General features: G+C 34.0%; 1 protein-coding gene across 2 annotated transcripts in view; it reads left to right on the top strand.

Moving 5' to 3' along the window:
- LOC143258189 (uncharacterized) overlaps positions 1 to 19,801 on the top strand; it is a 42,998-nt gene extending 23,197 nt beyond the window's left edge. Inside the window, exons 1-3 of one of the 2 annotated variants that reach the window (XM_076517195.1) lie at positions 15,251 to 15,492; positions 18,234 to 18,372; positions 19,305 to 19,801. In XM_076517195.1, the coding sequence (XP_076373310.1) occupies positions 18,250 to 18,372; positions 19,305 to 19,529 (348 nt within the window). In that variant the 5' untranslated portion in view covers positions 15,251 to 15,492; positions 18,234 to 18,249 and the 3' untranslated portion in view covers positions 19,530 to 19,801. Of the gene's footprint in view, positions 1 to 15,250; positions 15,493 to 18,233; positions 18,373 to 19,304 lie in introns of those variants that run through there. The other variant, XM_076517194.1, reaches the window with a different exon arrangement.
- Positions 19,802 to 21,722: the final 1,921 nt, after the last annotated feature.

The following is a 21,722-nucleotide window of genomic DNA, read 5'->3' as shown; positions in this document are numbered from 1 at the left end:
TCATGTAATGGCATTTAAAAAAAAATAAATCATGGTCAAAATAGATTTACTCTGCGTTTTTTCATAAAAATAATGTTAGAAATAGACTCCTTATGATTGAAAATGTAGAAAATACTACTACTTGAGTTTCTATATATTTACAATCACTTAACGTGGACATCTTGTTTGGAACATGAGATTTCTCCATCATTGTGGTCATGGGTACCTATTTATTAAACAACAACAATAAAAACTAATGGTTTACACGTGTAACGATAATGACTTTTTTATGTCGCTAAGCCACGTCACTTAAACAAGGAACTTTTTTCAGTTACAGATTGTACTTATTTGAAATTAAGCGCAAAGCTACACGATGGGTTATTCATGCTCTGCTCAACACGGGTATCAAAATCTGGATTTTAGTTGTAAGTCCTCAGTTATAGAAGTTTTAGGTTATTCTCTCCTTTACGCCCCTCTTCTTAGAAAATGAAACAGACTAACAATGATGTTGATACGACTAAATATAAATTTTTCGCTCGTTTTACTCAGTGAGAAACATGTCCGTGTCATAAACCACAACTACGTAAATAATTTGCTCTAACATAGATTAGATGGCAATGGAATAAATTCTAGGCCCGACTCTTGCGACTGTTTTTCTCTTCTATTATGAATGTCAGTGGCTGGATAAATGCGTCCCTCTATTACACGCCGGTATTACACATAAAATACGATATTGGTGCTTGTCTACTCTACCACAACACTGTTCACGCCAAGAAGTTTATAGAATATCTAAACTCACAACATCTGTGTATAAAGATTGCATGTGAAATGGAAGACAAGAGCATCTTTTTTAAAGGCCCAAATAAACAAAATAAACCATCTCTTTATTATAAGAAATAGTCTACTGACTTATACACTTGATTCGACAGTTTCTTACTAAAATCCTTCAAACATAACCTTATTTTTAATCTTCCACACAGAGCGCATAATAACTGCTCTGACTACTTCTGTCTTCACTCAGAAGCTTCAAGAATGCATAACATAATAAAGTAACGTTTATTCCCTTAAGATCCTGTACTCTAATACAAGAAGATATTTAACAAATAAAACAGTGTCTACCAAGAAGCCATACGCTCTCTAGAAATATTCACTGGTTTTAAACTCAAACCTCAAATTCAAAACCTAATCAAGACATATTACACACACATTTAGTTGCGCTTATATTCAAGCCAACGTTTAGAATTCAAAATGAGCATGTGGGACTTTTAGCTAGAGGCGGATATAAGCTAAACTACTGCCTTGTATCCTAGTACACCGTTAGGATAACAATCGCATGTGCTTTGTCACATTTGCCGCTTAGCTTACAAACGTGATATGTTAAAGAACAAGGAAGTACAACAATAACTGACTTGTCTGTTGTATTACAAGATTCACAGACTTGTGGGAGCCATACGAAAAACGCGGATATCTCTGCTGCTGCCTGGCTACCAATTTTCTTTCACAACTATGAGCTCATATCGATTCTACACGTGAAGTACTGTTGTTAGACCTCCTGCTGTTATTCGTTATTAAGCGACCTATTGATATTTTATTACTACGTGTTCTGGCAGTACTGTAGTTATTACTGCATGACCTGTTAATACTCATTTCATTGTTACGTAGTACAACAGTACCTTATTTATTATTACGTGTTAATTATGTATTTATTATTATGTGGTTTGTTAATATTTTGTTATTATGATTACATGATTTATGCTTTATATTCTTATTATTCATAATTATATAGCCTACCGATATATTTGTATCACTAAAATACTTGTGTGTGTTTTCTTATAGCGAAGCCACATCGTATTATCTGCTGTGTCCACCGAAGGAAATCGAGCCCTAGATTTTAGCATTGTAAATCCCTAGACTTACTGCTGTCCCAGCGGGGCACCGTTAAATTATGTTAGGTAATTTGTTCGATATTTTAAGAATTGTTTTCAGAAATAATATTTTACTCACTGTTATTTTTATTTAATACGTGACTAGCAGTACTTTGAGCCTGGCATGGCCAAGCGCGTAGGCGTGCGACTCGTAATCCGAGGGTTGCGGGTTCGCGCCCGCGTCGCTCTAAACATGCTTGCCATCCCAGCCGTGGGGGCGTTATAATGTGACGGTCAATCCCACTATTCGTTGGTAAAAGAGTAGCCCAAGTGTTGGCGGTGGGTGGTGATGACTAGCTGCCTTCCCTCTAGTCTTACACTACTAAATTAGGGACGGATCGGTGCAGCGGACTAACAACCTACTCACTTAAATACCTGTTGAAGAATGCGCAAGCGATTGCGGCCCTATGTTCCTTGGTGGAATCTAATGGTGATAACTAACTAACTAACTAAGCAGTACTTTATTCTTTGTTTCTTAATCCACCCCCCCGGTGGATCACCATTAAAATCCCTGATTTGATTTTCCTCGGTGGAAAGAGAGTAAATAGTCCATGAAGCTTTTTACTAAAAATAATAACAACAACTTAAAAACTCACTGAAAACAGATTTAAATAAAACTTGACCTCTTCAATTCACGAACTTCTAAAACGTTGATATTGTATGTATGACTACTAATTCGGTAATAATGTGTGACCTATCAACATTTTAGTATTTCTAATAATACTTTGTCAATAGAACGTGATTTAGTGATAATACTTAGCGATCTGATAATACTTTGTCAGTACCACGTGACACAATGATACTTTGACAATATTATTCTGTGCCATGAGTGTAACTAACTTTCTTCAAGACACGGTGATTGTTTATCCGTTTGTTTGTTGAATTTCTCGCAAACCTATATAAGGGTTAGCTGTGCTAGTCGTTCTTAATCTACATCTATGCTCGTCGCTCCTGGTTTGAAATGATAGACTGCAGTCCAGATAGCTACCCAGAACTACCCACTGCCAGTTCTTGTGTTATTCTTCCCACCAAGTAATGGGATTTGTGATCGTCATTCTCATAACGCCCCCATTGCGACAAATTGTGGATTGGGATTTATTTTGTTCGGTTAAAGTACGCGAACCATGGAACCTGAAATCCACAGGCCACCGTGATATAGTTCTCAATTTTTCAAAATACATGACCTAACGTGATATTTAGATTAAAACTGTAAAATATTCAACATATATGCCTGAAAGTTCGTATAAAATTAATTTAGCTGCTTGATGTGTTTGATTCTTGGAAATTTCACTAGTGTGAGACGCTTGGAAATAGTGTTGTGGTTGCAAACAGTTTCCGTGGAAACAATATACTTTCTTACAGATCTTTCTTTCCCTTGGAAATAGTGTTGTATGTACAAATTTTTACCGTGAAAACAATATTTTATTTCACAAATCTTTCACATGGAAATATGTTTTGTTTTTGCAAATATTTCTAGTTTTGTTTGTTAAACACAATTCCACGAGGAAGTTATTTTCTATTTTCCACAGCTTTTCCATGAAAATAATGTGTTTTCGGAATGCTTCATGTGGTGTATGGTATATTAATAAATAATGCCAATGCTACTTAGAAAACCACATCTCTGTTGTTACTTACATATAATGCAAATATGTATGTTTCTTATGTAGTTGTGAACTTTCATAAAAGAGAGACGAAAAGTAGCACAAACTTTGGTCTGCCCATAGTCTTTTTGTTTATGACGCTAGGCCTAAATTTCGAAAAAAAGAGATTGCAATTTGTCCAACACGATATGTTTACTTATTAAATGCTCAGAGTGTCATGAGTTAAACAGACTACTTCGAAATTACTTTTCTAGTGGACATAAAGTCGTAGGTACACAAACTGGATTAAAGAAATGAGTTCAAGCTCGTACTATATTACTCACTACAAACTTTCCATATTGTATGTCAGGGTTTTAACGTTCAACTCTGACGAAAATTGATATCGGACTAAAGGATATTGCTCTTATCGATACAGAACTAAGAAACAGTTACTCTACACTCTACTTTCAAACATTCTTGGACATGTGGGTGTGATTCTCGCAGATGCACTGATACCCCATAGATTAGTCGGGTAGGTTTTATAGCAGGAAGTCCGGCAGAAAAAGTATAAAATATCTAACACCGTGACTGAGGTACGACAGAAAGCTCCGAGTACCCTAAGTTGATCCATATTTATTTGTTTTCTAATGCTGTTAAATACAAAGCATACTAAAGTCTTGGAAATTTTAAATTGTCAAATATTTATTTTTTGAATGTATAAGCATTTTATGTCGAAAAAGGTTTTTAAAGTTTGGCAGCACTACATTGCCAACATCTTGTTAAAAAGTAGTTCTTATGGATGTCGGCCCTTACCGATTTATCGGCTGTAGTTGTCGTATGACTTGCTGATTTGCATGTTCAAAGTCATATTAATATAAGATCCTCAATTCTTTGTGCGTTGATATATAAATGCAGATAGAGATGGAATTATTATGTTTAAAATCATGCAAGATTTTAAAACAACAAAGCTGTACAATGTACTGTGTTTTCTCCAACTGTGAGTATCGAAATTCAATTTTTAACATTATAAGTCCTCAAACTTACCTGGGGAGGAGGAACATTTGGTTTCGTGATAATGAATCAAACGAAAAAAATAGTAGAACTATTTTGTATATAATTTGAATAAAGTTTGGGTTTGATAATTATTTTTAAATATATTTTTTTATTATTTTCAACCTTTAACCTATATCGGTAAGAACCAGATTTCGATAACCATAATGAACAGACATCAGACATCCTTTTGTAGCTTTACGCTTAACAACAAATAATTAGAATACGCGATTCTGTGTGTTTTTACACGTTTCGACTTAGTTACAAATTATTTATCTTTTAAGCATTATTTCAAATACTTTTTTAAAAATTAGGTTGGTTGAAGTGCAGCCTTAAAGTTGCAAAAGCACTATCAACCAATCAAAAACCAGAGTAAAAACAAACGATAATTTAAACATTGGAAGGCTTGAAATAAATGTATATGAATCAGAAGCTTGCATCCATATGACGTGTTTTACGTAAATATGTAGTTTTGATTTAAATATTCTTACTAATACGTACAGAACACTAGACCAATATAATTTACACTGAAATAGTTTTGTTCAAGCAACTAAAGATAGAAACAACATCTTCACCATAACTATGTTTGTCGTGTCCTAAACAGTTTGATGAGCTCTGGTATTGAACGAAAGGCTTCGTCGCATTAACTACAGGAAATATAGTGCACTTGAAATATTATTTTATTCTTCTTCACTTTCGCTCATAACGTATGATAATTTGCTATGTATACAACTTCTCAGTTGTTCATGTTACTTAGTTCATGCCAGGTTTGTGGTATCATTCGGAAAGTTTAATATCAATAATTGTTTGTTTGTTTGTTTCTGTATTTTGCGCAAAGCTACACGAGGGCTATCTTCCCTAATTTAGCAGTGTAAGACTAGAGGGAAGGCAGCTAGTCATCACCACCCACCGCCAACTCTTGGGCTACTCTTTTATCAACTAATAGTGGGATTGACCGAACATTATAACGTCGTCACGGCTGAAAGGACGAGCATGTGTGGTACGACGGGAATTCGAACCCGCGACTCTCAGCTTACCAGTCAGGCAAAATAATCACCTGGCTATGCCAGGCAAATCTTAATAACAAATTATAATTAGCTGCGTCAGTAAATTTGCATCTCTCTTGCTGCAACCAAAAGGACCAACTGACACACCTGACATGAAATGTGTGTCACTCAAAAACAGACGACATGTAACTGGTAGTCTCAGCTGATACATGATCGGTAGTGAGATCTGAACTTCTCTCAGCCATTTGTACGTTATTTACTGTGAAATTCACCAGCTTTCAATACAATTCACTCTTTTGGGTCACAGTAGTACACCGCAGAATGTCGCCACTACATTCCACATACTGGACATTGGTTAGCCATATTACATCACAGATTGTCGCCATTACACTCCAGATACTGGAAGTTTCTTAGTTACACTCCATCGTAGTATGTCGCTATTCCACTCGAGACACTGAACTTTGGTGAGTCACACTACATCCTAGGATGTCGCCAATCTTCTACAGATACTGGATATTGATTCATCACACGAAATTGTAGATTATGCTCCAGACAGTGAATATAGGCTATTCACACTACATCGTAGGTTGTCGCCTTTCTCTCCAGGTACTGGACATTGGTTAGTCATACTACATCGTAGACACTGCCCCAAATATCGAACTTTGGTAAGTCATACCACGTTGTATATTGTCGCCACTTCGCTCGAGATACTGAGCATTGATTAGTTATACATTATAAGCATGACGTTACAAATTCTTGTCCAGCTTATTAGCTGCATTTATGTTCTATTGATGGTCTCCGTAGCTTCAATTAACCAGTTTTTATAAAAGAAAAGATATCAAAACCAATGTTAGATCACACAATTTAACAAAAGCAAACACTGTTCGCAGACATCGGCTTAAATAACAAAAGTTCTTTGTAGCTGTATCAGACCAATTACATTGTGACTGAATGGTATGATCTGAAATGAGGTCAACATCAGTCAGATCTGAGAGAGTTTGAGAAAGCGATCGGTCTTTGGTTCAATCTTTAATTAATTAATTAAATTAAATTTATTAAAAATGATTTGAATGAATGTATGTAGCAGTGACCTTTCTAAGTTTAGAGTACCTGAGGTTCCGTAATTCTTGTCTCGTTACCACCTAAACATTTTAGGGCCACAAGTGCGTTATACAAATGTCTGTCAAATCCTCAGGTTTTACATGTTAATATTTTAGAGAGCAAGACTTTGCATGCATTACGTACATCAAATGTTATTATCCAAGAACCAGAAACAAAAGATACGATACTTCAAACCTAATGGTATTTTTAAAATATTTATTGATATTTAATATGTTCTAGAGGTACAAAATCAGGTATTCTTATAGGAAAAACTGAGATCCCTAAAAAAAACTCAGGTTGCAAACTAACTTAACTTATCAGTAACTTTTAAAATCAGTATCTTACTGAAAAGGTTTTAAATTAACGTTAGTTTTAAAATATTTATAATGCTAATTATAAAATTCCTCAGGTTCCACACACTAGAGATATTTTTGAAAATTCTTTTATTTACTTCATTCTGAGTGTATTTAAAGTTTTTTGAAGCTATCCACAGTACGCCTAAAGTAGCCTCTTATGCTAAGAAATCAGTTTAAAGAAAAGTTTTAAAAATTTTGTAAATGAAGAATCGTTTGGTTAAAAAAGAGAGACGAAATTCAAGTTTTCCGATATATATTCAACTTAAAGATAAATCACTTTGAGTTACAGTTGCTCTGTCTGATTGGATTATTTTTATCACTTCTAATATTTATCATTAGTTTAATCCTACCGTCGTTTAAAACTAGTTTAATTGAAGCAAATAATGCATGGAAATAGTTCGTGATTTTACAGGGTTCTGTATGTTTAAAACAGAAATTTTTGCTATAAAAAATCGGTTTCTTAGTGAACATTTCGAACATAAATTACGTATCTCTCTTCATCTGCTGACGTGGTATCTATCTAGCTGTTTCTAAGCTTTCCCATCTATCTAATTTGCTGGGAATTTCTGCAATGCAATCAATCACCTAATGAAGAGTGATGACACAGTCCATGAAACGCCACAAACTTCCATCAGTCAAATTTGGGATGGAATGTTAGACAGGTCAATAAAAATTTTAGCGGAAATAGCAAAGCTGAAGCATGTACGAACGTCCTTTTAAGCACGTGATTTGGGTGATGATGAGCTGTGTATTATTGCTCCTGTCCACATTCTTGTAGGTCTGAAAGTGACGTGTTTATTTCACGAGCATAAAACGCCAATCATCTTGCTTAATACAAGGAAAGAAACCAATAAGGTTTTCCCTTTCATATGGATTATGGAATTTTGATAATTGGAATTTTTGACGATCTAAATTTTATGGTCAGTGCCAGTAGTTTGCAGTGTTATTTAGAGATCTATTATATTTAATATTTAGAAGAGTTGGTTTCTCAAGAAACAGTTTATATATTGTAATTACTATGTGTACACGTGCAGGATCTTCAAAGGTGTTCTTTTTCAAGAATAAATAAATATAAATTAGGAGTAATAAATATTATTATTTCTTACTTTATAAGTTTATATGTTATGATGTATTGTAGCCTAGAGAGCACACAATTTTTCTCCTGATTCATGACATGCGCATGTTTTACTGACGTCATAACAGTATAAATTGTAACGTTAAGCGTCTCTTCTGTGATTTTATTTTAGTGTCTACAAATAACTCATTACTGTATGAAGTGAACAGGTATATCGACACATCGTATTTATTTAATAACAGGAAAATGAAGATAATTTAATCAGCAGAGGATATTCCACATGGAGAAGATGTTTTTGGTTGTTGAATTTCTCCCGAAGCTACACTTAAGCTATCTTTGCTAGCTAGCACTAAATTAGAGATTACAGACTAGAGGAAAGGCAGCTAATCAGCATTACCCAGTAAAGACCATTTATAAATATTTGATATAGGGCAAAAAATGAAACATAGACAATCGAAGCATAAGAATATCAGGTACCTCATGTAGAGCTATAAAGATTATCTTACATAGAGAAGATGAATAAGGTAAAGTTAATTGAACAATTAGGACATATTTCATTTAGGAAAGGTAATGGAACTATAGACAGTGAAACAGTTTAGAAATGTTCTAATAAAAAGGGAAAATGAGAAAACTTGAACCCTTGACATATCCCATGTAGAGAAGATGGGGAAAATGAAACACATTATGTCTTGTCGAAGAACGAAAGAAGTGGAGAGATCGAACAGTTTCAATAGATGTGGTTTATTAAAACGGTTCGGTTGTTAAGAGGTCAATGCTGTAAGTCACCGAGATTACTAGGAAAGTAACCGACGAAGATTAAAAATGTTTAGTAATTCATAATGTGTCTGCTACTTCTACTTTATGCTTAGAAGGATATTTGACTGATGTATAAAACCCAATAATAAGGTTGGAGTTACTTATACATCCTTAGTAAGATGAAATCCATCTTAGCGAAATATACTATAACTTGAACAGACCTATTTTGTAGGTTAAACAGAAAATTTAATTTTACTATAACATGAAAAGACCTTTCTTGTAAGTTATATAGGCAATCAAGTTTTAGTATGATATGAACAGCCCTGTCTTATAGGTTAAACAGACAATCAAGTTTTGCTATAACATAAACAGATCTGTCTTATAGGTTAAACAGACAATCAAGTTTTACTATAACACACACAGACCTGTCTTATAGGTTAAACAGACAATAAAGCTTTACTATAACCTAAATAGACCTGTCTTGTATGTCAAACAGGCATAGAAGGCAAAATGCCTTCCATCAGTAGTAGGAGATAACAATCGAAATTAAAAATTATCATACCGTATACCAAAAACGTTTTTTCTTTTAATTTTCTTCTAATTACTTTTATTTGATCGCGTAAACTTTAACAATTATTTTAGGAAAGGTTGTTTTGTAAACACTAAGATTTGAGCAGCTTATAATCATGTACCAGGTCTGAGCTTTTCAACAATTTTTACTTGATTTTCATCATCAACTGTATTATTCACGAATAAGTATTAACTAAAAGTATACAAAAATCATATACATCATGTTACGTGGTTTTTTATGAACGAGCCTAAAACCATGTAATTTTAATGACAATTTTCATACTTTCTCAAATGTAATAAATCTTGTTTTTATGATATGATTCTAAATATAGAACATGGACCATTTTAATGACTTTATTAATCCAAGATGGCCAAAGTTTGGAAAATGAAAATTGGGTAAATAATGTCTCTTGACACAAGGATTACTTTGATAATTTTTCAAACTTTTATCAGAGAGCTATTTTGTTCTCTCAACTGACGTTTTCCTTTTGTTTTCTGTTTTTGTTTGCAGTTGTGGAGTCGCTAAAATATATCTTAAAAATAAGACAATTGAAGTTATAGAATGGCCAGGTCAATCATTTATATCAATCCGTTTGAAAATTTATGGGCTGAGTTAAATCTGTTAAATTAGGGACGGCTAGCGTAAATAGCCCTCATGTAGCTTTGCGCGATGTTCAATGTTTTAAAGCTCCATAACTGACTACAAATGAACGTAGTATGTTTAGCTTTCTATTTCCTGTTATAATGCCAGATTCATTCCTGTGCCGGATATTAAAAACAGCAATATTTAAAGTGCTTTTAAAATGAGTTATTGTCGATTAAAGAGCTTTATTGACATGAATAACTGTGGGGTCTACATGTTAAGTAATTTTGTTGAATTCTTGTTTGTTTTAACACTCAGTAAAAGTGACTCGAAATTAAATTGGGTGAAGTCTCTCGTTTTTTCATGTTAAACATTTAGGGAACCCATGAATATTTAGTGGGATTAATTTCGATCTTGAAATTACTTGATTTATGTTTTTTTTTCTTATTCTGTATTTCAAAAGCTGTGAAAGTAAGCGTAAAAGTAAAGCGTTTCTAATTCTCCCAGGAATTAGACGTTTATTTGAAGGTGACATTTGAAGAGACAAAAATATTGAATAGAGATAATGCAAATAATTATCTGGTTTTAATTATCAAGATTAAATATTTTAAGTTGACTGCTTTAATACAAATTGCCAGTAGTTGCAATCAATTTTATCTTTACCATTTATATATATAAAAAGAGAAAGAGATAGTATTTGGTATTTTCCAACCATAATGATACCATATATACATATAGTATTTGATATTTTTCAAACCTAATGATACCATATATAGGTTTAATATTTGGTATTTTTCAAGTCTGATGACACCACCATATACAAATTTAATATTTTATATTTTTCAACACTAGTCGCACCATATATAGATTTAGTATTTGGTATTTTTTAACTCTACCGGAACCCTATGTGTTACGCTGGCTAAACGGCCAAAATATACCTTATAAATTCAGTATAACTAACTTTAAGTTGAGGTATTATATGGCTACTATTTTCAGAATAGTGGAAATAAATGATACTTTTATAGCACATTCAAAGCTGATTGTGCATCGTATCGCAGGTTCTAGCTCTGGACTCTCCAATTTTTTGCTCATTACGCTCACTACTAAACCACATAAGGCCTTATATCAAACATTGATTGTAATTTGTATTTGTTTATATGGTTACAATACTTTGCCAACGTTTTCCTTAATTAATTGCAAAAGTAATTCTACACACACACACACACATTTATGCATAGAAAGACATAAATTAATCCTTTTCGTGCTTGAAAGGCAGCACCGGATAATCCGGTTCCAGTGGAACAAACAGATAAGAACTATTACCCACTTCCTTTGTACGAGATGTAACTGCGTACACTGAAACAAATAAAAGGTTTGCACTTATGCACCTTCAGAATAGCTGTCATTTTGTTTCTCCTCCGGTATCTATATGCATTTCTGTAACACGACTAACGTAGTTTCATCCAACATTAATAATACTAAGCTGTTTTACATGGATGTGTAATACGTGTCAAAAACACAAGGAAATAAAGTTAAACACCTTTTACCATTCAGTTAGTTAAATTGTTGATTAACACAAAGTTTTTGTGACCAAATTCAGAGGATATATTTTACCTTAGAACCCTTATGAACTCTTGATAAAATCTGATGTGTCGATAAGGGGTGATTTTTTTATCTCTCTCTCATGAAATTAATGTAGACAGTTTTTTAGTCTGTAATTAAGCACAAAGTTACACGATAGGCTATCTCTGTTCTGTCAATTACGGGTAACGAAACCAGATTTCTAGCGTTGTGAATTGGCAGACGTGCGTCTGAGGGCAGTCAAGACAACACCTGTGTTTTGACTGCACTAATATCTTGTTTGATACTTTGAGCCTTATTCTCTGCTACGTTATTGATGATATATGTTATAAATATTTACGAAAAATATTAAAAGAAAATATGGGGATAAGTGTGCTAGTGGCCAGCCCTATGGAGCTGAAGATGCATAGTGTCCTGACATTGCTCCCAGAAAATCGGGTTCCACAATTTAGGGCCTGGCATTGAGTATGTTATATTAACATTATTTAGAATATGCAAATCAGCATGTCGCGTAACAACCACAGCCGATGTAATATCTCAATAGAACGGAATGTATCAGAACTACATTTTTACATTGTTTGCAGTTATGTCGGTAGTAAAGTTCCACCAAAACATGTTTTGCTTTTGGGAAGAGGTGTGTAACAACCCTACCCTAGATAAAATGTTCACGTATTGAAATCCTAAAGATGAATTAAGTTCGGGATTAAGCATGATACTTTACAAGAAGCAGGATAACTTTTCTAATTAATAGTATTGGAAAACAAAGAAATATTGATCAACTTGGAGCACCAGGACTATCTAAAAAGAGATTTATAACAACTAATACCTAAACTGTTGAAAGTAACGTGCGGAATCTTGTAACAGATGGGATTTGTAGAACACAAGTGTTAGTAGCTAAAGCTGCTCAAGTGTACCAATAAAAATAATCAGGAAAGATCTTTGTCTGAAAAAAGAAACACGTATATAAAAACTGATTCAATGGAATATCTGTTTAATTAGTATACCTCAAGCAGTTGGAAAATGAAACATATTTGGCTATTTGGCGCTGTACAGCGGGTCATATCACTTGGCGGATGCCTTGTGTAACTTGTACAACAATAAGTTACTTGAGCACTGCAACCTGAAGCAAAAACGGAAATTTACTGTAGTGTTTTGCCAACCATAATCTATGGTGTTTCACAAATCAGAGAAAACCTGCAACAGTATTCAGGGAGTCCCTGATAGAAATATATAGATATATATAAATATAAATATAAATAAATAAATATGTTGTATAAATGTATAGAAATATTAAAGACATCACAGGCAAAGGAGGATGCACTGCTAGTAGATGTATAATAGCTAAGACTAGTGATATGTTTATGAAGGAGTACACATATTGGGAATATGGACAGAGCATATTGAAGATTTATTCCACGATAGTCATAGAGAAAACTCAATCTTTATGAAGAAAACAGATGAATGGAAAATTATAAAGTCAGAAGTAAGAACGGTTATCAGTAAAATGAAAACCAATAAAGCTACAGGACGATATGAAATTGCAGCAGAATAAATAATATGTTTGTATCTTAGTAACTAGATCGTTATTGCGCTTTCCAAAAGACTGGAGCCACTGAATGTAAACAACATCGAACCATCAGTTTAATGATCCTTGGAAAAAGATCCAATAAAGGTGTTGATGATGAGAGCTAGGAGTAGAATAAGAGAAGAGGTCGCAAAAGTTCAATATGGTTTTATTGATGGTCGCTGTGCAAAAAGTGGCATGTTTATGGTAACAATGTTTTTAGAGAGAGCAATGGAAATGAACAAAAACCGTTTCCTGTGTTTTATTGATTATATCAAAACTTTTGCATCAGTGAAAATAGAAAATGAATTAAATGACATCATCCAAAACTAAGAATAACTTGTATTATACTGATGATACAGTTTTAATAGCTGATTCAGAAGAGAAGCTGTAGAAAATTTAGATAAATTTGTTTGTGAAAGTGAGAAGAATGGTTTAACTATTAACCGTATGAAAAAACAATGTACGGTAATTACACAGAAGATTATTCTGGTGTGGAATCTCAAAGTAGATAGAGAACAGATAAGAAGTCAACTACCTGGGAAGTTGGTTAAAATTTGATGGTAAATGTGAAAATGAAATAAAATGGAGAATAGAGATGGCAAAAGATGCATTTCTGAAACTCGAAAGGATACTAACAAGTAGTAAAATTTTAATGAAAACCAAGTTATGAGTTTTGAATTGCTATATTATACCAATTCTCATGTATGCATCAGAATGTTGGACAATATCACCAAGTACGGAAAAGGAAAGTTAAGCAAATAATTTGTGATTCTTAAGGCTCATCTTAAAGGTATGTTGGATAAGTCACATCTCAAATGAAGATATTTTCTTAAGAACATGCTGCAAGAGGAAGTTGCTAATTAACATCAGAAAAAGACAGTTGGAGTTTTTTGGACACGTTAGGAGGAAAGGAGAAATTAAAAATATAGTCGCAACTGGTAGGACTGAAGTAAGGAGAGAAATTAACTTATGTCAATGGTCTATGTAAATGAATGAATATATCAACAACGGAAAGTCGTTGTGTCAAAGTCCTGTTTGAATATTGTATACAGAGAAAGATATTTATGCTATTTCATACAAAGACACTTCAAGTTGCCGGACACAACGCGTATGGGTTTTTTATTGTGACGGACTGTTGAAATAGACGTTGAGAAACTATCGTCCTCGTACACTAAATATCATATGGAAAGTTATCAGAGAGGAGGGATATGCTTTAGACATGACAACCTTATGACAGAGCATAGTAAAATAAAGACTACACCGCAAGAAGATTGTCACGATGCACAATTGTTGGAGAGAGCAGACGTGGTGACAAGAACTACAATGCTGTGTGAGGCTTCCAAATCGTTTTAACATAAAGTACTGAATCACCTATAAGCATGACAGTCAGATCCCACTATTTTGTCTTTGAGGAGTAGCTCAAAGGTTGGTAGTATTGATTAGCTTGCTTCCCTTTAGCCTATCGTTTTAGAATTACGGATGACGCGGGTAGCCGAAACAAAACAAAATGTGACGTCCATGGAAGATCTTCGTTATAGTTTTTTAAGAGTGTGACTTTCAGTTAATCTTGCTAAGTTTCGGAAATAGGGCAAGAGGTTATTATTAATTTTGTGAATCGCATGTGATAATAGTAAAATAAAAAAAAACAACTATTAGCTTTTTCAATTTTGTTCCATAAATATGATCAACGTAGGACAAACTATTCATATTACTTGTCGAAGCACGTTAAACTTTGCGTTGAAAGGCTAAATTTCCGTTTTTATGGCAATAGAGGTTTACTTTTAAATAACATTCTAGGAATATAGGCTGGTCACGAAAATCACGTTTCTAGTTAATTATTGATAGAATAGAGTAGGAATATATATACATATATATTTATATGCAACCTTGTTACAAGAAAAGAACGTAGACATATATATCTATATACTTATGTGATGTTCTTGTCCAACCTTCCCTCCAAAAGATCACGTGCTCTGCAATGACCGCGAAATACGCCTAGTAAAGCTGTTCTATGTCATTATAGCGTGGTAATCGGACAATATATTTTGCTATTTTTAACTCTTTCGCCATCTGGTGGTGAGTAGTCCTTCACATGGGAACGACTGAGGGAAGTTTATGCGCAATACTGAAGAAGTTAAGTGAGATATATGACACGCACGTGCTTACGTATGTCCATTGGCCGATTCATTTTTCTTAGTTTGTGGAAACCTATTTCTTTATTAGAATGCACAGAACATACATGAAGACAGAATGGTGTAGTACTAAACCTTGGGCCACCATCAACTACTAAGAACACGTGAATCGCCATATCGGAAGGAAAACGGACGTTACTGGCCGTATTATGGACTTATTGATCGTGCAGGTATTACTTGAGAAATGAATAGATCTAAACCGTGGTTCATAGAAATGTCGCAGCGTAATCAACTGAGATATTTTAAAGAGGTTTTTGACAGGACAAATTGTTATATATCGATTTTTGAATAAAATATGATAAAATTCATTTATTCACTACCGTAATAATATTGACTCCAGGTTATTTTAAGACGTTTGTATTCAATATTTTCTACCATAAGAATGTTTTATTCCGGTTTTATACTTTACGAATGTTTTATTAAATGTATTCTACCTCAAGAATATTCTATTGAGTTTTTTCTACTGTAAGAATGTTTTATTCTGTGTTTTGTAATTTAAGAATGTTTTGTCAAGTACTTTATACCTTAAGAATGTTTTATTAAGTGTTTTCTACCGTAAATAAAATTATTAACTACACGTTTATGGAAACGTGACTTTATAGTCGATGAAATAAAATTTTCTTATGCAAGTAACTCTCTCTAAAGAAAATAGTAGGGCTAATAGAGAAAATTAGAAATTACCTTGCATATCTGCCTTACTAGGGCATAATACACGTATTTTAATGAAGTGAGGTCAAGGATTAAGTGAACATTAGGGCATATAGAAAATTAGGAACTCTACCATAAAACTGGTTTAACATTTATTGAAATCACGTTTTAATGGAATTAGGCCAATGGTCAAGATGATCACTAGAGCCAAAAGAAGTTATAATGTTTCGAGAATAGTTGAGGCACATCTCCATGGTCTTGTTGCGGGGTATCTTCCATTGAATAGTTCTGCTTTCCTCCCCAACAGCCTTCATCTGAGATACATTATTTTAAGGTTTCAAAATCCTCTTTATTTGCATTGTCACTGGCATAAAAGTTTTTTTTCCCCACAAATTTAACTCTGTGCCTTGTAATGCCTACTGCACACAAATCCCTAGAAACGCCGCTGTACCTATTTTAGCTATTGAGCTATCAGAGTTTCAAGCTAGAAATCTGAAATTGGTGTCGCCTAGGTAAACATCTACAATTTAATATTCTGTAGTGAATAAGGCTTAACTGAGGGATTTTAACAAACAGTATCATACCAAAACCTGTTTGATATCTATACCTGTGTTTAGAATACCTTCTTGTCTCCATAAACAGTTTTATTAAATAAAATTACACTGATAGCAGTCTTCAAGTATATATACTGCAAGTCTGTTTCATCGTTACAGAAAACCAAAGCGACCAGTCAATATTTTTGTTTGATTTTAGAAACAAACCACAGATTTTAATGTTTCAACTCTAAAAACTTATAGCTATCTCACTGGGAGAACATTTCGATAGAAGATAAACATTTTAACTGTTTATTAAGGTTCACACAAGACTACTCAAGGGCTATCACCGTTAGCCGTTCTTAATTTTTAAGGTGAAGAATTAAAGGCAAGGTACATAATCAGTAATAGAAATCGTCAACTCCAGTTGTACCATCATCTTTTTTTTTTCTTTTGTTTGCAACAAAAAACTACAAATCGTCGGATTTGTATTCAGAGCAGGTGTTAAGCACTTAGGACACGCCTGGTCATCACAAGAAAGTGGATAAGGAGTGATTGACTATTCACAGGAAACTCACTTCCCTTGTTGAGCAGGGAATAAATTATTTTTCTTTTTTCACTTAGTTCTTTTTCTCCAAAGTGCTAAGTACCAAGTTTTAATAAAACAATATAAACGACCTCATGATGTGCAGAAGCATCAGATGTGCTACATAACATTAATGTGCAGCATAGTATGGTTGCTTAAATGATCAAATAAAACACTCCGCTCTTTGCATTTTTGTTTCCGAATTATGTTCATTGAGAGTTTGAAAGTTTAATTGTGTCAAATTTCTTTCAGATTAGGTCAGTACGTGCGTCTTTGGCCCGGTATTGCAAAGTGGGTTAAGGCGTTCGACTCGTAATCCGAGGGTCGCAGTTTCAAATCCCGGTGCACCAAACATGCTCACCCTTTCAGCCGTAGGGGCGTTATAATGTGATGGTCAATCCCACTATTCGTTGGTAAAAGAGTAGCCCAAGAGTTGGCGGTGGGTGGTGATGACTAGCTGCCTTCCCTCTAGTCTTGCGCTGCTAAATTAGGGACGGCTAGCGCAGATAGCCCTCGAGTAGCTTTGTGCGAAATTCAAAACAAACAAACGTGCGTCTTTTATTTTCGAAGTGCCTAATATAGTGAGAATGTTTCATTTTGCTTAACACTTCTTGATATTAGTAGTAAGTCTGAGGGCTTATGACACTAACAATCAGATTTCGATAACTGTTGCGAGTATAGTGCACAAATCCCATCCGTAGATTTGTGTTAATATCTCTAAAACATATCTTTTAATGTTTCACGTGTAAGCTATTAATTAAGTTTCAGATCATCTCTCTGTATACGAGTAACGATTAACATTAAACATGCGTGAGCAAAATAAACAAACAAAGGAAATCAAAACTCACAATTCTAAACTTAATTGATACACTGGCATATAACAAGGAAAAAATAATCATTATATCCTAATAAAACTAATTTTTATTGAAATATCTACGAATTGTAATGGTATTACACAAATCTTATACATGATTACTACCATAGCAAAGGTAAAGTAGATTTAAAGTAAGCACAATCAAGAGTTTTATGGAGATATCATACTATAGAAATAGTTTAGAAAAAACCTATTCCTGGTTAGGCCTTAATTTTAGCTTTGCTAGTCCTTTGTAGTATTTTTTAAACAGTTTTGTTTTTTCTACTTTAGGCTACTTTCAAACGGTATGTGCAACGATACGATAACACCAAGTGCTTTACAAGCAGCAGGACCCCACAAGGTAGATCCTCATCACACTGTCCGGGTGATTTTTCCTGATCAATCCACAGACGCCATAATTTATGTCACGGTAAGTTTGTAACTACTGACCTTAGTAAGAATTTTCAGTTAAATATATATGGAATTTATTTTACCATAATTATTTCCCTGCATCTGAAGGTAAGAAGTTTTAACAGCGATAGGGGAATAAGTCTCCCTATTTTTAAAGAGTATTTAGTCTGATACATAACGTGAAATAACTTTATCTTATATATATAAATAATATCTGCTTTTGGAACCTGTTGTAAAGGTGCCTTCTTTTTCTCTCTCTCTCCTTCAGTTTAATTGAAAAAGTTGAAACTGTCGTGACTCCTAACATAAAAAAAGGCATATGGACGCACTGCTCTTGAAGGAACTTTATTGCTTCAGTGAAACATATATCTAGTTCTTCTACACTGGTTATACACACTGCTGTTTAGTATCAGGATTTAGAGAAAAAATAAATTATTGTAGGATTCTGTTGCTGGCATCGCTTCACCAGACGTGGCTTATTCACAATCTGTGAATGACCAAATAGATCAGTCATAAAACTATATATTTGAAACGTTTCTCAAATTGTTTATTTGTTTAATATATACATATATTTAAATTAGGCCGATACAATTTAATTGTGTTGCGTCACCACATAAATAAAATCTCACCAGGAGAGGGTGCAACATTGATCACAGAAACAAAACCTTAATCAGTCATTAATAACGGAACAATAAATGGACAACTTCGGTGTTCATTTTATTCATAGACTGATAATACAGATAATTTGTTGAAATATTTGACTGAGAATAGAGTTTTATTGTAAAAATCACTTGCAATGTAATAATAAACACAGCATGAGAATGTACACAAGACACTTAAAAATCATGTTAACGTAATGACACCAAGCAAATAGTTTATTACCAAGCGCTTAAAGTAATATTTTATAAAGTCAGTATATAGTTGTTAATCATTTGATAAACATGTTTTTAGGTAGTCATCGTATTCTACGCCGCTATAATCTTCATTCTGGTCGGCACCAATCTTCACCGCTTTCGGACTAATGACGACACCCAGAGCAGCAGTCTGTCTGATGACGAGGAAGAATGTTACGAGCTAGAAGAAAAGCGTCACCTAGTGATACATTTCGATAAAAAAGCTAGGGTTTATCAAACGATCACTCCGGAGAGTGAAAAAGGCAATGTGTTAACAGTGTGATTTTGTGTATCTCCTGTTGAGAACCTGTTATAACATTAGGACATCTGTTATTATTCACACACACACACACACAAAATATATATTACGAGGGTTAAAATATACATTTTCATTCAAGTATGATATTTTCGATATCAACATTGAGTCTTTTATTTGTGGTAGTAAAACAATATGGAAAGAAATGAAAGGTAAAGTTATTATGGTAATGTGATCACTTTACATAGGGGCAAATATTTTATAAAACAAAGACACTTAGCGGACAGTTGTATGTTTCATGAAAGTAAAATAAATAAATGACCTTTTCTTCAAACAGTTTGTGTAATGTATGTATGTTTCCATGTGCATTTAACTTGATATTTTTGTGATGTCGTTATTGTTTTCAGACTGAGGCTTTCAATATAATTTAATAGATCTCTTTAATAAAGAGATTAATCCCCTGCTGGTACAGCAGTAAGTCTACGGATTTACAACACTAAAAGCAGGGGTTTGAATCCCTTCAGTTGGCTCAGCAGATACGATTTTGCTATAAGAAAAAACACACATATAAACAGATTAAAAATAGAGCACAAACAGCTCGCATGATGACTCGGGATCCAAACCTAATTAAACATTAGTTTGTTTCCCGTTAATACAAATTTTCACATTTTGATAGTAAGAATCGTAGTTCAGTACGAGACAGATATATTCTTGCTACTGTTAATAAGTCATTAAAATTTGTAAGGAAATTCACTGAGGTTTTTTGAGCTCAGCAATGAACGACATGAGGTTTAAGTCTTAGGCTCCTATTAATATTGTTTTTCATTTCATTCTTCATTCGTTTCTGTATGGGACTTGTTTCCCTTTGTGGGGCAGCTTTATATCTATGGATGTACAACCCAGGATTGCATTTTCTTCGGTGGACACAGCAACTAGCTAAATGTGGATTAGTTCTAAAAAGCAAACAAACCTTAGGGATTTAAGACATATGAGGTTCTACGTTAAGACTTAAAAAGCATTCAAAACATTTTGTTTCTTTATTATACGCACTAAACTACACAATAGGCTATTTGTGCCGTGCCCAGCACAGGTATCGAAACCCAGTTTTTTGCGTTATAGGCTTTTAGGTTTACGATTGAACCACTGGAGAATGTCTCACAGAATGAGTTTATGATATTAGGTCATCCCTTAAATAATGTCCGATTTTAAATTCAGAAAAAGAGAAAGGATTTCAAACGATTTTAATGTTATTTAATCAATAATGTATGTTTCATCATTATTAATTACTTCCTGTCAACGATTCACAAGCTTCTGAATGCCACTACTGTAAAATTATTGGGATTTGAAGGAAAAGACTATAGAGAGGGTAGTTTTAACATCTTCATGTGTTCCAGATCTTCCCTCCATCTGATTATCATCTTTTCCGAATTTTTCAGAACTATCTTGATCAATCGTAAAGGTGTTATGTTACACCAGGATAATGTACGACCTCTTTTTGTCAGTGCAGCATTCAAGCGCCCTAACTGTTGATAAGGGAAGTTTGATGTAATCGTTGCATTGAGTGGATCACACCCACAATATCCTACCAAACGCTTAACAAGACTTTCCTAGGGTGGAGGTCCATTTTGGGCTGTGATTTGGCCAGTTTACCTGCACTGAGCCATTGTCTGCGGCGCTTAACATTTTATTAAATATCCATTTTTCATCTCCAGTCGCTAATCTGTCCGGAAAAGGTGAATGAGTTCACGAGAGTGCAGAGGAGTGCAAATGTCTATTCTTGCTCTAAGGTTGGTTTCTGTCAAATCACGGGGGACCCATTTTCCAAGTTTTGACACCTTTCCAATTTCTTGCAGATGACGGTGAACTGTTGAATAGGTTGAATTAAGCTTCAGTGCTATTTCTTCAACTGTTACAGCACAATCTTCATCAAGTGCAGCCAGCATTAAGTCACCATTAAACTCAACAGCATGACCTGAGCGTGGTGCATCACTTAAGCTGTAATCACCTGATCTGAACTTCTCAAAACCACATTCGACATTTTCTTTTATAGAGAGACTCAGCACCATAAACACCTTGAATGTTTCGCGTAGTTTCTGCGACACTATTGCCTTTTTAAAACTCATAAAACGTTATATGCTTAATATGTTCCTCAGACACATCTATCTTTATAAGGGTTTATTTAATTAATGATCTAAAAAATGGATTTGGATTAGTTTCTTT

The sequence above is a fragment of the Tachypleus tridentatus genome, chromosome 7, assembly GCF_004210375.1.
Source record: "Tachypleus tridentatus isolate NWPU-2018 chromosome 7, ASM421037v1, whole genome shotgun sequence".
Taxonomy (NCBI): Eukaryota; Metazoa; Arthropoda; class Merostomata; order Xiphosura; family Limulidae; genus Tachypleus; species Tachypleus tridentatus.
Note: the sequence above shows the minus strand (reverse complement) of the source record. Positions and strands in the feature narration are given on the sequence as shown.